We start from the raw sequence: 13,220 nt of genomic DNA on the forward strand, positions 1-13,220 counted from the left end.
GCCCGCGCACGCCGACGCCGATCGCGAGCGAGCGTGATGGACGTTTACGTCGTGACGCTCGGCAGCAAGGACGTGAGGTTTCCGAGAGTGCGCAGTGGGTACGTCGGACCCGACCCTTCGGCCTGGGTGGGGAGGGGGCGTCGTTGAGATGGGGGCGGCGGCAGCGGAGGCGGACCGCACTCTCTTTGTGGGCAACCTTGAAACCAAAGTGACAGAGGAGCTCCTTTTCGAGCTTTTCCACCAGGTAAGCGGCTGGGGTCACCCTGTTTGACTTTGGTTTTCCGGCTCGCCTAGAGCCTGGCCCAACGGACACCCCACTTTACTCGCGCGAGCTCGGCCGTCAGTCAGGGCTCCCAGGTGGGCTGTGTGCGAGACGAGGGCGCAGTCGGGAAGCGAGAGTGGCGCTTTATTAGAAGAACCCTAGGTAGTTAGTTGGGTCCAGAGTGGCGGCGACAGGTAGTGGAGGAATCCGCACTCACCCGTTCCGTGGTAAGGATTCAGGGTACCTAAGGGACAGAACGTGTGGGCTCTTGGTTGAACATGGCTTTCCCCTTTTCGTCTTTTCTTCCCTTTTAAGGTGGTTTCTGTTTGGTTCGTCTGACTCGGGCGTTATATTTCAATTTCTTTGTCAGTGTCTGTTTCTGCTTAAGTTGCTTATAAATTGCAAGATTATTAAAACATTTTAAAAACCCACAAAATCTCCGTGGAAGCCAGACATGGTGGCGCGCACTTGTAATCCCATGGATTTGTAATCCCATCGACTGAGGCTGAGGCAGGAGCATCGCAAGTTTGAGACCAGCCTGTGCAATTTAGCGAGGCCCTATCTTAAAATTAAACACTGGGATGTGTTTACGTTGTTAAGCGCCACTGGTTTCAATCCCTGGAACAAAGCCAAACACCATAGAAAAACAACAGCCTTGTACTGTTTCTGTATTAAAATGTGCGAAAAATTCTAAGTATCCTGTTTTTCCCAGTTCTATCACCCAGTAATTTGTAATGTTTGATAAATGGATACAAAAGTGAATTTTTAGTTTGAGAAAATAACTTTCTTTTGTTCATGGAACAGAAAAATGATGACTGATGGACACTTTGTTAAAGTCATACAGTGCTTTGAAATGTAAAATCAGTGATTGTGTTTTCAATTTCTTATGGACTCCCCTTGTCCAAATAAGTGAATCTAAGTTTCAGTTATAAGTAGAATTTTTACTCTAAACCAAAATGGAAATCCACATGTATCCCTTTTCTTAGTTCCTGATTACACTTCAGTTGTTTTTAACTCTGTAAACTCTTTTTATTTGTCATATTTGAGTATTTTCCTGAAGTGACTTTTAAAAATTCTAAACACTTTTTGTTTATAGGCTGGGCCGGTAATCAAGGTGAAAATTCCAAAAGATAAGGATGGTAAACCAAAACAGTTTGCATTTGTGAATTTCAAACACGAAGTATCTGTTCCTTATGCTATGAATCTACTTAATGGAATCAAACTTTTTGGAAGGCCCATCAAAATTCAATTTAGATCAGGTAAACTGTTCAATGATGATAGGGGAAGAAGGGTTGTTTGCTGCTGCTGTGTGTGTGTGTGTGTGTGTGTGTGTGTGTGTCTGTTTTAAATTTTAAAGAACCTCTGTTTTGGATGAAAATGTTTTTGTAAGCTTTGTGAATAGCAAACTTTATTCCTGACAATGGGTAGCATTGACACATGGATTTTGAAAGTCAAAATTTTAAAATGAGTTTAAAATTCCATTTGGTTTAGGGGAGAAAACATAAGGTTTATTGTTAGAGTTGAGTTTGGATCCATTCTCTTAAGATGAGCAAGGATTATCCTCTGAACCTAGCTGCTTTGAAATTTACATTTACAAATTTTGATCTTAATCTTTGTGGATGAAATGTTCCATGTATTAAATTTCATACAGAGGTTGGGGGAAGTTTAGAATTTTGTGACCAGATTGGATACTTATACATTAAACAGTACCTTGTTTGGAATGCTTTGTTTTGCTTCTCTGGTAATATACATGTATAATTTTTATTCTGATGAAACTGTAAAGCAGTCTGCAATTGAGATTGTCTTTTTTAAACTGTGTTTACCTCTTTGGAGTGATTTGGCATGGAGACAAAATTTCACATTAAGTTTTCTACCAATTAGAATTTTTCAAATTATTTCATTTTAGGAAGTAGTCATGCCTCACAGGATGTCAGTTTGTCATATTCTCAGCATCATGCTGGAAATTCAAGTCCTACCTCTACATCTCCTAGCAGGTAATATTTCTCATTTATTGTTAAAATAAGATCTCAGGTAATGAGTGAATAGCTCCTTCATTGTGCTCCTACCTGTTTACTCTTCTCCTGTATTACTTGCCATGTTGGATTATGTCATTATGTTTGTCAATTTTAAGTGGACTATAGGCAGACACATTGTATATAATATTTTAAAAATAACATATTTTGGTGAAGACATACCCACATATGTGTGTACAATTGAAACGAAATTTCTCAAAATGTTACTTATTTTACTTTTGCCATGCACTCTGTTCTCCATGTTATTTCATCTTTTAAAATTTCAAATTAATTTTATGACCACTAATTGGTTACAGTTTTAAAATACTGATTAGTGGACTGCATACTGGACTAAGTTCATAGAATTGGGAGTCTAGGTCTGCCTCTGCCCATATTGATTAGTGATCAGACTACTGAACTAAGAGTAAAATTGGAGTTCAGGTCTGCTACTACCAATTGTGTAATCTTCACCTAGTCTCATTTGTCTGGTCCTTTTTTTTTTTTTTTTTTTGGTACTGGGATTGAACTCAGGGCACTCGACCACTGAACCACATCCCCAGCCCTATTTTGTTATTTTATTTAGAGACAGGGTCTCACTGAGACTTTGAACTTGTGATCCTCCTGCCTCAGCCTCCTGAGCTGCTGGGATGATAGGCTTGTACCACCATGCCTGGCCTGGCCTTTTTAAGGAAAAGCAGTTAAATTTATGATCTCTAAAATCTTGGTAGTTACTGAAGGTTAGAAAGACCATATTTACTTAAATAATTTATTTTGCTTTGGGGAGACTAACTTACTGCAGGTAATTTTTTATTCCATAAAGATGTTAATCAGTCATAATGGGCTTCATTCAAGAAAATACCATGCTGTGTATCTTGTTCTTCACCAAGTCCTTTGCACATATATATGATCTCATGTATTCCTCACAATAGTCTTATGAGGTAGGGATTATTTATCATGCCTTATATGTAAAAAAGAAAGGGAGAGAAATGAAGGTTTTCTTGGCCAAGTTTGAACTTCTCATAATTGGTGTGCTGGATTCAAATCTAGTCTGTGTGATTGAGCCCTGCCACAACAATACGTCAAGGGGATCTTAAATTCAAGATGAAGACACAAATATATTTTTGTGGCTAATTACTATAATTAGTTTCCTAGAGAAGAAATAGAAAGTACTTTCAGAAAGTTTTAACTGCAAGAGGTATTATAGATGAATGAGGAACTGAAAGAAGTCAGTGTACTTAGAGCATAGTGAAAATGGAAAGCTGTAGTGATTTTGGTGAATTAGAGAGAGTGGGGGGGAGTCTTTCTTATAGGCTGTAATTAATTAAGATTGGGGAATTTTATCCTAAAAACAGTAGGAAGTCATTGAAAATAGGTAGTGATAGGAACAAGTTTGAAGAGTTGTTTGGTCATAATGGGAGAATGTATTAGAAAGGACAGAGTGGAAATAGACCATTTAGGAAGTTACTGATAGCAAGGTATTTTTATAAGTAGCAATGTAGCAAGGAAATCACCGGGGTGAGGTTGGTGTTTTTGATTAAGGTGATGCCAGGAGCTGGAGAGAATTGAATGGCTATGAGGGGATAGCAGAAGGTGAAATTGTAAACAAACCACACACACAAATAGTAAAGCCTCAATTCTTTTTAGCAACTGAAATTAGTTAATCATGTTTTAAACACTTCTAGTTCAGTTGGAATTCAAAGCATCTTCATCCACTTTTATGAACTTTTTAAAGATCTACCAGTGGAAGAGGAAAAAAAAAAAAAAGTTTTTCCCTCTAGAAATTCTTGGATAACATATAAATAAATAGTTTTCAGCTAAGGCTAGAATGTTTATCATTTCATACACCCTATATTATAAATTGTACTTTTATCCTCTAGTATACTGATATATAATGTGATTTAAGATACCAATTGATTTCTTATAATTTGCCAAATTGGTTATTTGATTTCAAAGACATATTTTTAAATAATTTAAAATATTTTTAAAGGGAGTTTTTCCATAAGCCAAGTTACCTCTTTATGAATGAGATGTGAGTGCTAAATTAATGTCTTATTTATGTTACAGAACTCCTAATTCCTTACCACCCAAAAGCTATTTATCTTTCATGTCTCATTAAATGTTTACCCAATTTGTCAAGCCAAAAATTCATATTTAATTCTTTCTTTCTTCTGTTTCTCTTATCCTTCACATAATCAATCAAATTTCCCCATTTTAATTATCAGTCTGGGCCTTTGCATTAGCTCAGAGATTGACAAGTTTTTTTTCTATGAAGGGTCAGATTGTTAATATTTTAATCTTTACAGGCTATATAGTCTTTGTGTCTACCATTATAATGTGAAGATAGCCACAGGTAAGACAAAAAACAAAAGAACATGCGTATGTTCCAGTAAAATCTGTTTTATAAAACTGAATTTGGTCCATTGCACTATTCTTTCCCTCAGCTGTGAATGTTTTCCCCCCAGGTAATCTTGCGGCTCTCACTTCAAAGGTGTCTTTCTAGAAAGGTGGTCCCTACCTAAAATAAAACTCCCTTTCTCAACTCCTGGATCTTTAATCATGTTATATCACTTATAATCATGTGAAAATACCCTTCTATCTGTGTTTGTCCGTTTTGTTCATTTTCATCTTTGAGAACCGTGTCTTGCTTATGATTGGTATTGAGTAAATATTTGTTGAATGAATGGTTATATGTTTGGTTTTCGTATTTTTAGCAGGTATGAAAGGACTGTGGATAACATGACTGCATCAACACAAGTAATACAGAGATCATTTTCTTCTCCTGAAAATTATCAGAGACAAGCTGTGGTAAGCTGTAATTTTTCAATTTTAGTTGCCTTTAAAAAAAAAAAATTAAATGTTCATGTTATATCAGATAATTGTTTTTAATTAACTTAGTTTCTCGGAGGTTTTATTAAGTCTTTTAGGTAAAATTATTTTTTGAAATTCTTAATATTAAGAATTTTTCTCAAAAATTTTTTTAGACTAGCATGATCTTTGTTGATTATTTTCATTTTAATTTTCATTGGGCTGACACACATACTTTAAACCTGAAGATAGAAGTAGAACTACATTTTCTTTTGTATTTCTTTTTTCAGCCATCATTGGTGTGTGTTTTTGTCTGTGTACATATACCTCTAGAAGATTCCATCTCTGAAGCTCTTGCTATCTATCCCAAATGACTTCTTATAAACTTCCTTACATATTTTAATATACTTGATTCTTCCAGACTAGCTCCTCCTTGAACTTTCTAGTCATTTTGTAGTAAAATCACAGTAAGAGTAGGCTTAAAATTTCTGCTCTCCTTTAGTGTTTCATTTTTATTTCCACTTATTTCACCATGTCCTTCATTTAGTTTATTTGTCATACTTCTTAAGTTTATTTCTTCCTTTTTGTTTTTATATATTAATGGTTTTTATATATTAATGGTCTGCAAAATAAGTATCCAAAGGCAGAATTTGGGAACTAATTGGCCTAGTCACTTACCATGCCTCTATTTCCCCTCATTAATCCAGCTTGCATATCATTTCCAAATTACTATTTTAACCCTTTCTCTTATTCCCACCACACATTTATTTTACATTGTTTTCAAGATAAAATGTTCTCTAACTTATTTACTAGTCATATCCATTGATTCCAGTAAACCCTTCTAGCCTTACTTTTAGAACCATCAATTGCTTCTAAGATCTGTAACCTCTCTCAGCCAGGATTACTTGTTCTTTGAATCTATTCTGTGTTTCCCTCTTATTTTTACATTTTTTTTTCTTTCCATACCTTCCCCTTGAAATATTTTTCTTAAATTAGTACATCTGTTCTTTAATACTCATATGCCACTTTCATGAAGCCTTTCCTGATGATACTGAGGTCTTGCTTCTTTGTATGTTCATTACACAGTGACTTACATGGTCATTTTATATGCCCTTTTCCCCTCTAAATTGTTTTCTTGGGGGCAAGATGAAGTATTTATACATAAGTATCTTATAGATATACAGTGGGATGAATGAAGCTATTGTGTGGTTAGGTTTAATATAGATTCTATCTAGGCAAGAATGATTTTGCTTTTCCTTCATTATCATGTTGGTTAACTGTGACCAAATATGTATTAGCTTTGATATCTAGAAGTATTTGGGTTTATATTTCTTTTTCTTCTTTCCTCAGATGAACAGTGTTTTGAGACAGATGCCATATGGTGGGAAATTTGGGTCTTCACATGTGGATCAGGCAGGATTTTCACCATCAGTTCAGTCACATAATCATACTTTCAACCAGTCTTCAAGCTCCCAGTGGCGCCAAGATACACCATCATTACAGCGTAAAGTCAGACAGAATTCTCATCCCTACCTGTCAGATAGACATTATAGCCGTGAGCAGCGTTACACTGATCATGGGTCTGACCATCATTACAGAGGAAACAGAGATGATTTCTTCTATGAAGACAGGAATCATGATGGCTGGAGCCATGACTATGATAACAGAAGAGACAGCAGTAGAGATGGAAAATGGCGCTCATCTCGACACTAACCGTTATTAAAGGACATTGTTTCGTGGGGTCATTTTAGGCCTGTTTGCTAAGTTGGTATGGAAATATTTTGAAAAACTGTACAGAGCAGCTTTATAAGTTGCCACATTTCTTTATAAGTTTTTTAAAACCTAGATCTACAGTTTAATTAGAAATGAGAAGAATTGTGGTTTCAGTTTTATTACATTAATAACCTTTCACCTCAGGGCTTTATGAAGAGGAAAGGGTTTTATGCAAAAGAAAGTGCCACAATTCCTAATCATTTTAGGCAATTTAGGAAGGGTGAATTGTATAGAGTGGTTGTATTATAAAGCAAATATTTTAATTGTTATCTTTTTGTATTGCAAGAAAATTGTTTAGTGAATCAGATTTTGTGTATATAGCAACATCCAAGTTGATAGTCTGAGAGGGCTATCTGTATTTTGTTAATAAATTAGAAAATATAACTTTTCAGTGATACATTTTATTTCAGAAAGCTTATTGGTTAAGTTCGGGGATAAATCATTTTGTTTAACTTAGAGAATTTAAGTGTAAATTCTATGACATGCTCTTTTGCGTTTTACCCTAATTGAGCCTATTAATGTACATATACTATTTCAGTCTAAAGTTATAGAATTTGTTTGTTAAATCATGTTTGACTGGTCTCAGGAAATGAAATATCTCTACATGTATATTTTTACATTAAAAATGTAAAGTGTTAGTGTGAATCTTTTTCAGGAAGAACAAAAAATATCAGTACATAGTCTGATAAATGGCAAACGGTTTTAACTGAAAATAATCTCTTTTGGGAAAAAAAATTCATAAAGCCTTTAAGTGTTGCATCTATCACTTGGGCTATAGAAATTTTAACATTTCAGTATGCCCAGAATGTGAATACAAGGACACATTTTATTATCAAGGAGATTGTACAGGTTGCTCTTTTTTTGTTTGAATATTGGAAAGATTGTAAGTTAACTTTTCAGGTTTTAAAAATTTAAAATTATTTGTTTAATCAAATTTTTATGTATCAAGATGCTGTTTCCCTTTGATTGCAAAATTGTTTATAAAAATTCATTCCTGAAAAATTTGAATCCTTTTTAATACCACACCTTTTGTACTATGTTGCTTTTTAATATATTAAAAACAAAAAAGAGGAATGTGTGTCTCTCTTTTTTTCTTTTTTTTTTTTGGCATCACTAACTTCAGAGACAGTTGGCAACATGCTTTGGTTTAGTTGGTGGTGTCAGTCTTCAACTGAGACCATCCCGAAGTTTATTTCTTGTAGATACTGAACTTGATAATTTATTATTAGGTTTTCAGTGACCTTTGGTGTATAGTTTAGAGTACAATAAACTACTCTCCCTGGTCTTGAGGATGTTGTATAACACATTTTCTCTTGTTTCTCAGTGTGTTCGTTTCTGTGTGGAGGTAAATAAAGCCTTGTGACCACTTGGCTTAAGCAGTTTAATAGAGCCTGTTATTTTCAGGTTTCTTGCCAATATGAAAACTTCTTCAGTAGATTTGTAGACAACACATTAATACTGCTTTACTGCACTCTGTGTTTCAGATCTTTTCACAGATGTTCTTGTCTTGAATAATCATTTTATGGTGGCTTTTTTGAGAAGTTTCAGTGAATCTTTTTCACTTGTTTCACTGAGTTGAGAATAACCAAACCAAACACCTATACTATGTAAAGTAACAGAATGAGGCAGCCTCAAAGAATTTGAAAGTAGAGCTACTGGGGTAGCTTGAAAATCATCGACTTCACCATTCCTCATCCAATCAAATTTTTATACCACTTCTTATTTATGCATGCCCACTTTTTCCATATCCATTGCCACCATAGTAGAATGGGTAATCAACTGAACACAATTATTCTAACAGCACCCTGTTTTTTTCCTTCCAGCCTGCCTCAAATTCATTTCACATGCTGCAAAACTTGGGGATGTAAATCTGACATCATTCACCTGTTACACCTCCAGGCCTCTATTAAGTATGAAATTCTTAACCTAATATGACCCCTAATTTTGATATCTGCCTACTTCAATCCCCTCTCATTACTCCACCTCACTAGCCTTCAGAGGAATTATTCACTGCTCAGTTGAAGTATGACTTCCTTTAGAGAGCCCTTCCAGAGCTCCAAAATCTAGATTGTCAATTTATGTATTCCCATAGTGCCTTGTATTTCTCTTAAAGACTTCACTGTATTATAATTTTATCTTCAAACACCTCCATGGAGACAGCGACCATATCTTGTATTTTATTCACCATTGAATTTCCAGAATCCAAGGCTTGGCATATATATAATATTAATAAATTTCTGATGCAAAGAAAACATTTGTTAGTTAATTGAATAAGGGAAATGAGAATTCAACAAATTTTCTTTAATAGATTGCCTAAATCCAAACCATTGTTGCATCCTGCCCTAAAAGGATATATTATGCTTCAAATGCACTCTTAGACCTATTAATTTTCCCAGGTTTCAATAAGTTTTAAATTTGAATGAATGATAAATATTTTTAAAAATTGTTTATTAATTTGGTTTTGGAATTAGAGTTCTGTTACCCTTGTAAAATGAATTGGTAATCTTAACTTTTTCTATGTCTAGGGGAAATTGAAGTCTATTCAAGATTTATTGAACTCATTTGTACAATCATGTGGGTCTGCCTTAGAAGTAGCTCTTTGATTCTTATCTCAATTTATTTGATGGTCATTGATCTATACAGATTTTCTACTTTCTCAGGAGTCAATTTGGATAATATACATTTCTAGAAAACCAGTCCTTCTATCCAAATTTGTTATTGAGTTGAATATAGTGTTTATTAGTTTTATAAAACTCCCCATATTTCTAGTTATAATCTCCTGTTTGTTCCTGATTATCTTTTATATTCCCACCCACCCTCTGATCACACTTGCTAGAGGCTGTACTACTGACATACATTCTACATGTATGTATGTTAAAAGCTCTCCATGGTGGTGTTACTTTTGTTAAAATAGACTTCAGGGAGACTCAAATAAGGGCAAAAAAATCCTATTATCTCTATAATTCCTATTTCTAGAGCTTTTCACTTCTTTATATCAATTTATCCTTCTGGTATCAATCTCCTACCTGAAAGGACTTCCTTTAATATTTCTTATATGGTAGGTTTGAAGTCTCATTCACTTTCATTTTTGAAATATGTTTTTGCCGGATATAGAATTCTAAGTTAATGGATTTAAATTTTTTTCTTAAATGTTGCTCCATTGTGCTTTTACTTGTTTCATAGAAGAACTCTGCTGCTGAGTATATAATGTGTCATTTTTCTGTGACTGGTTTTGAGCAATAGATCATAATGTGATTTGATATACTTTTGTTTGTGTCATTTGTGCTTAGGGTTCATTATTGAGCTGCATAGACTGTAGGTTTATAGTTTCATCAAATTTTGGTCATGATTTGAATTATTTTTGGTGCACTTTCCTTGGGAACTCCAATTGCACTTATCTGAGATTGCTTCATGTGTTCCATGGTTCATTGTTATTTTATAAAATTAATTTTCCTGCTCATGTTTCATTTTGAATAGTTTGCCTTGCTATGTCTTCAACTTCACTAATTCTTTTTTTCTGTGGTGTCTAATTAGCCATAATTCATATATTCATCATCTTATACATTCTTCATCTTAGACTTTGTAGATTTTTTTCCTTCATAAGTTGAAATTAGATCTTTATTTTTGCTGTCTCTACTTAAGTTTTTGAATGTAGGGAATACAGTTTATAGTATTTTTTAATGCCTATGCTAATTATATATTCTTGTTCTGGGTTGGTTTTTATTTGTTTGCAGTCTCCTATTGGATATATTTTCCTGCTCCTTTGTATTCCTTGTAATTTTGATTATGTGCTGGGCATTTTTAATTTACTTTATTAGACGATTAATATTTTTGTATTTCTGTAAGTTTTCTTGAACTTTGTTCTAGGACATAAAGAGAAATGGAAACAGTTATATCCCTTCAAGATTTACTTTTAATATTGCTAAGCAGGATTCAAAAAGTATTTAGTACAAGGTTAATTACTGAGGCAAAACTCTCCTGAATATTCTAATAGGTGCCCTATGAGTTATGAAATTTTTCTACTCTGGTTTGTGCGAACAGACACTGCTTCTATTTTTAGATGAGTGCATTCCTTCTAATTCTTTGGGGAAATTCCTTCCCTAGTCTTGTATAGATTTTTCAAACCTATATGCTAATCAGCACTCTGGAGAATACTGGAGAAAACCCTCTGGGGTTTCTCAGCTTCCCATGCTTATACCCCACTTCAGTTCTGAGTTTAGGGCATTCTGGCTGCCTTGGTTTTCCTGGAGCCCCAGCTATTTCTCCTCAATTCAGGAAGGTTCCCAGACTCTGTCTGTTCTGTGCCCAATCTTTCCACATTACAATCTGAAAATCCCCTCAAGGTAACAAGTTGAGGCAATTATAGGACTCACTTCATTTGGTTTTCATTCTCAGGGTTCATTGTCTTCGGTTCCTGATGTCTGTGGTATTGTTTTATATATTTTGCCTTTGTATTAGTTGTTTCAGGAAAGAGGATAAATCCAATCCCTTTTACTTCATCTTGGTCAGAAATGGAAGTTCACGCTTAGATTTTGATATAAGAGCACTCACTAGTTATCACAAAATGCATTTTTAGGTCTGATTTTTCCTGTGAGTTATTTAAGGGAGTCTTTTTATATATTGCTGTAGTTTGAATCTGGGTGTCTACTTAAAGACCCACGTGTTAGAGACGATTCTGTGCTTGGCACTCTTGGGAAGGGGTGGAGCCTAGGGGAGGATTTAGGTCATTTGGAGCATGCCCTCAAAGGGGATTGTGGAACACCATCTCTTCCTCTTTTTCTCTGCTTCCCACTCACAAAGTGAACTGGCCTTCTGTGCCCTGTGCTTCCCTCAATGAGGTACAGTGTTGCTATGTACCCAGAAGCAATAGGGTCAACTAAGCATAGAGTGAAACTCCCAAAGCCATGAGTCAAAACTAAGCCTTTCTTCTTTTTAAGTTCATTTTCTCATGTATTTTGCTAGTAATGGAAAACTGACTACCATATTTTTAAATGATTTTCTTCTCCAGTCTTCTGTTTTAATTTTAAATATGTGTGATTTCTAATTTTATAGCCCTGTGGAATATGACCTGTGTGATAAAATCTTGTAAAGAGACTGAACAGGTTCCTATCTCATTTTTTAATTTTGAGAGATATTAGTTAACTTTGTCATTTTCTGTGAGTATATCTCTCAGTTTTTGCTTTATATATCCCAAAGGTATGCTAGATGCTAAAGTTATGTCTTCATCATGCTCTATAACTTTTATGAATATAAAATATCCTTGATGCATTTTCATTTTTAACATTTCATTCTATTTTGTTTTCTATTATTATTGTCAACATCCTTATTTTCACTAATATTGCATTAGTACTAGTTATGTCTTTGAGCACTGGTTAATTTTTAATATTTGTCATTTGATTTTACAAGTTCCTTTTACATTTTCATACATTTCTGCTATATTCTCTTAAATATATATGCTTATAATATTGAGCCCCTATCCTTTGTTCTTTTTCTTCTATCTACTGCAGAATTTCATAACCCTGGATACATACTATAACCTCCTAGGAACCTCACAAAAAAAGTGCCTAATCTTTACCCTAGAATTTCAGGAAGGGAGGAGGGTTGTATTGGTAGTTTTTAAAAGGTTCTAATATGAAGTCAGGATTGAAAACTCTAGTGTCATATTATTTTTAGTCCTCTAGTGTTTTAAATTCCCAAGAATCACATATTTATAGTGTTATATCAAGGAATCAACTGAAACAGTTGTTTCATCAATCAAGATGAAATCAGAAAGTAGAACTAAGTGACATAGGGTAAGGAACTTAGTATAGGGGTACAGCTTTATGATATTCTGATTGCTAATGGAGCAATCTATTGACTTGAAGTCATCATAAGTCAGCCAGACTAACAGCTGAGAAGAAAAGCTAAACAAGAACAAGAATAGGAACAAACTAGAAACTCCTAGGGAAAAAAAAATGCAGCTTGCATCTGTCTCTCATTGTTCCACCTTTCATGACTTGGATGGCCTGAGACAAGCAGCATTAGCTGGCACTCGTAGAGCTGTACCTATCTTCAGGACAGGACTCAGGTTGAAAGAGATGTGGCAGGAGCTGGAGAGGCCACAGGCACCAACATATGCCAGGAAATCAGGGAACATTGTGCATGAGGCATCACAATTCCTAACACTGTACTATCATTCAGGGAATAAAGATTATGGCTGCTACTTCCCTTATGACTTCCAAAGCCCAAGAAAATTTCTTTTGTGGTCAACCGCATTGCACTTCTGACACTAAGAGTTAGGCCAAATTTCACAGGTTAGTGGTTCAGTTCTCTATGAGACTCTCTTCAATGCAGACAACAGCCACAAACTCAGGAATTCCCACGTCATC

General features: G+C 34.9%; 1 protein-coding gene across 3 annotated transcripts; it reads left to right on the top strand.

Moving 5' to 3' along the window:
- The first annotated feature begins 54 nt into the window (after window positions 1-54).
- RBM7 (RNA binding motif protein 7) lies at window positions 55-7,033 on the top strand. Of its 3 annotated transcripts, none has more exons than XM_079103112.1 (5): window positions 55-244; window positions 1,359-1,521; window positions 2,169-2,256; window positions 4,989-5,086; window positions 6,430-6,674. In XM_079103112.1, the coding sequence occupies exons 1-5, from the start codon at window positions 149-151 to the stop codon at window positions 6,522-6,524; spliced, it is 540 nt and encodes a 179-aa protein (XP_078959238.1). In that variant the 5' UTR covers window positions 55-148; the 3' UTR covers window positions 6,525-6,674. The 3 variants fall into 3 exon arrangements, with proteins under 3 accessions (XP_078959238.1, XP_078959237.1, XP_078959236.1); XM_079103111.1 differs by having other exon boundaries at window positions 75-244; window positions 4,989-5,079; window positions 6,430-7,033; XM_079103110.1 differs by having other exon boundaries at window positions 79-244; window positions 4,986-5,079; window positions 6,430-7,033.
- Window positions 7,034-13,220: the final 6,187 nt, after the last annotated feature.

This window comes from Sciurus vulgaris (assembly GCF_902686455.1).
Source record: "Sciurus vulgaris genome assembly, chromosome: 11".
NCBI lineage: Eukaryota > Metazoa > Chordata > Mammalia > Rodentia > Sciuridae > Sciurus > Sciurus vulgaris.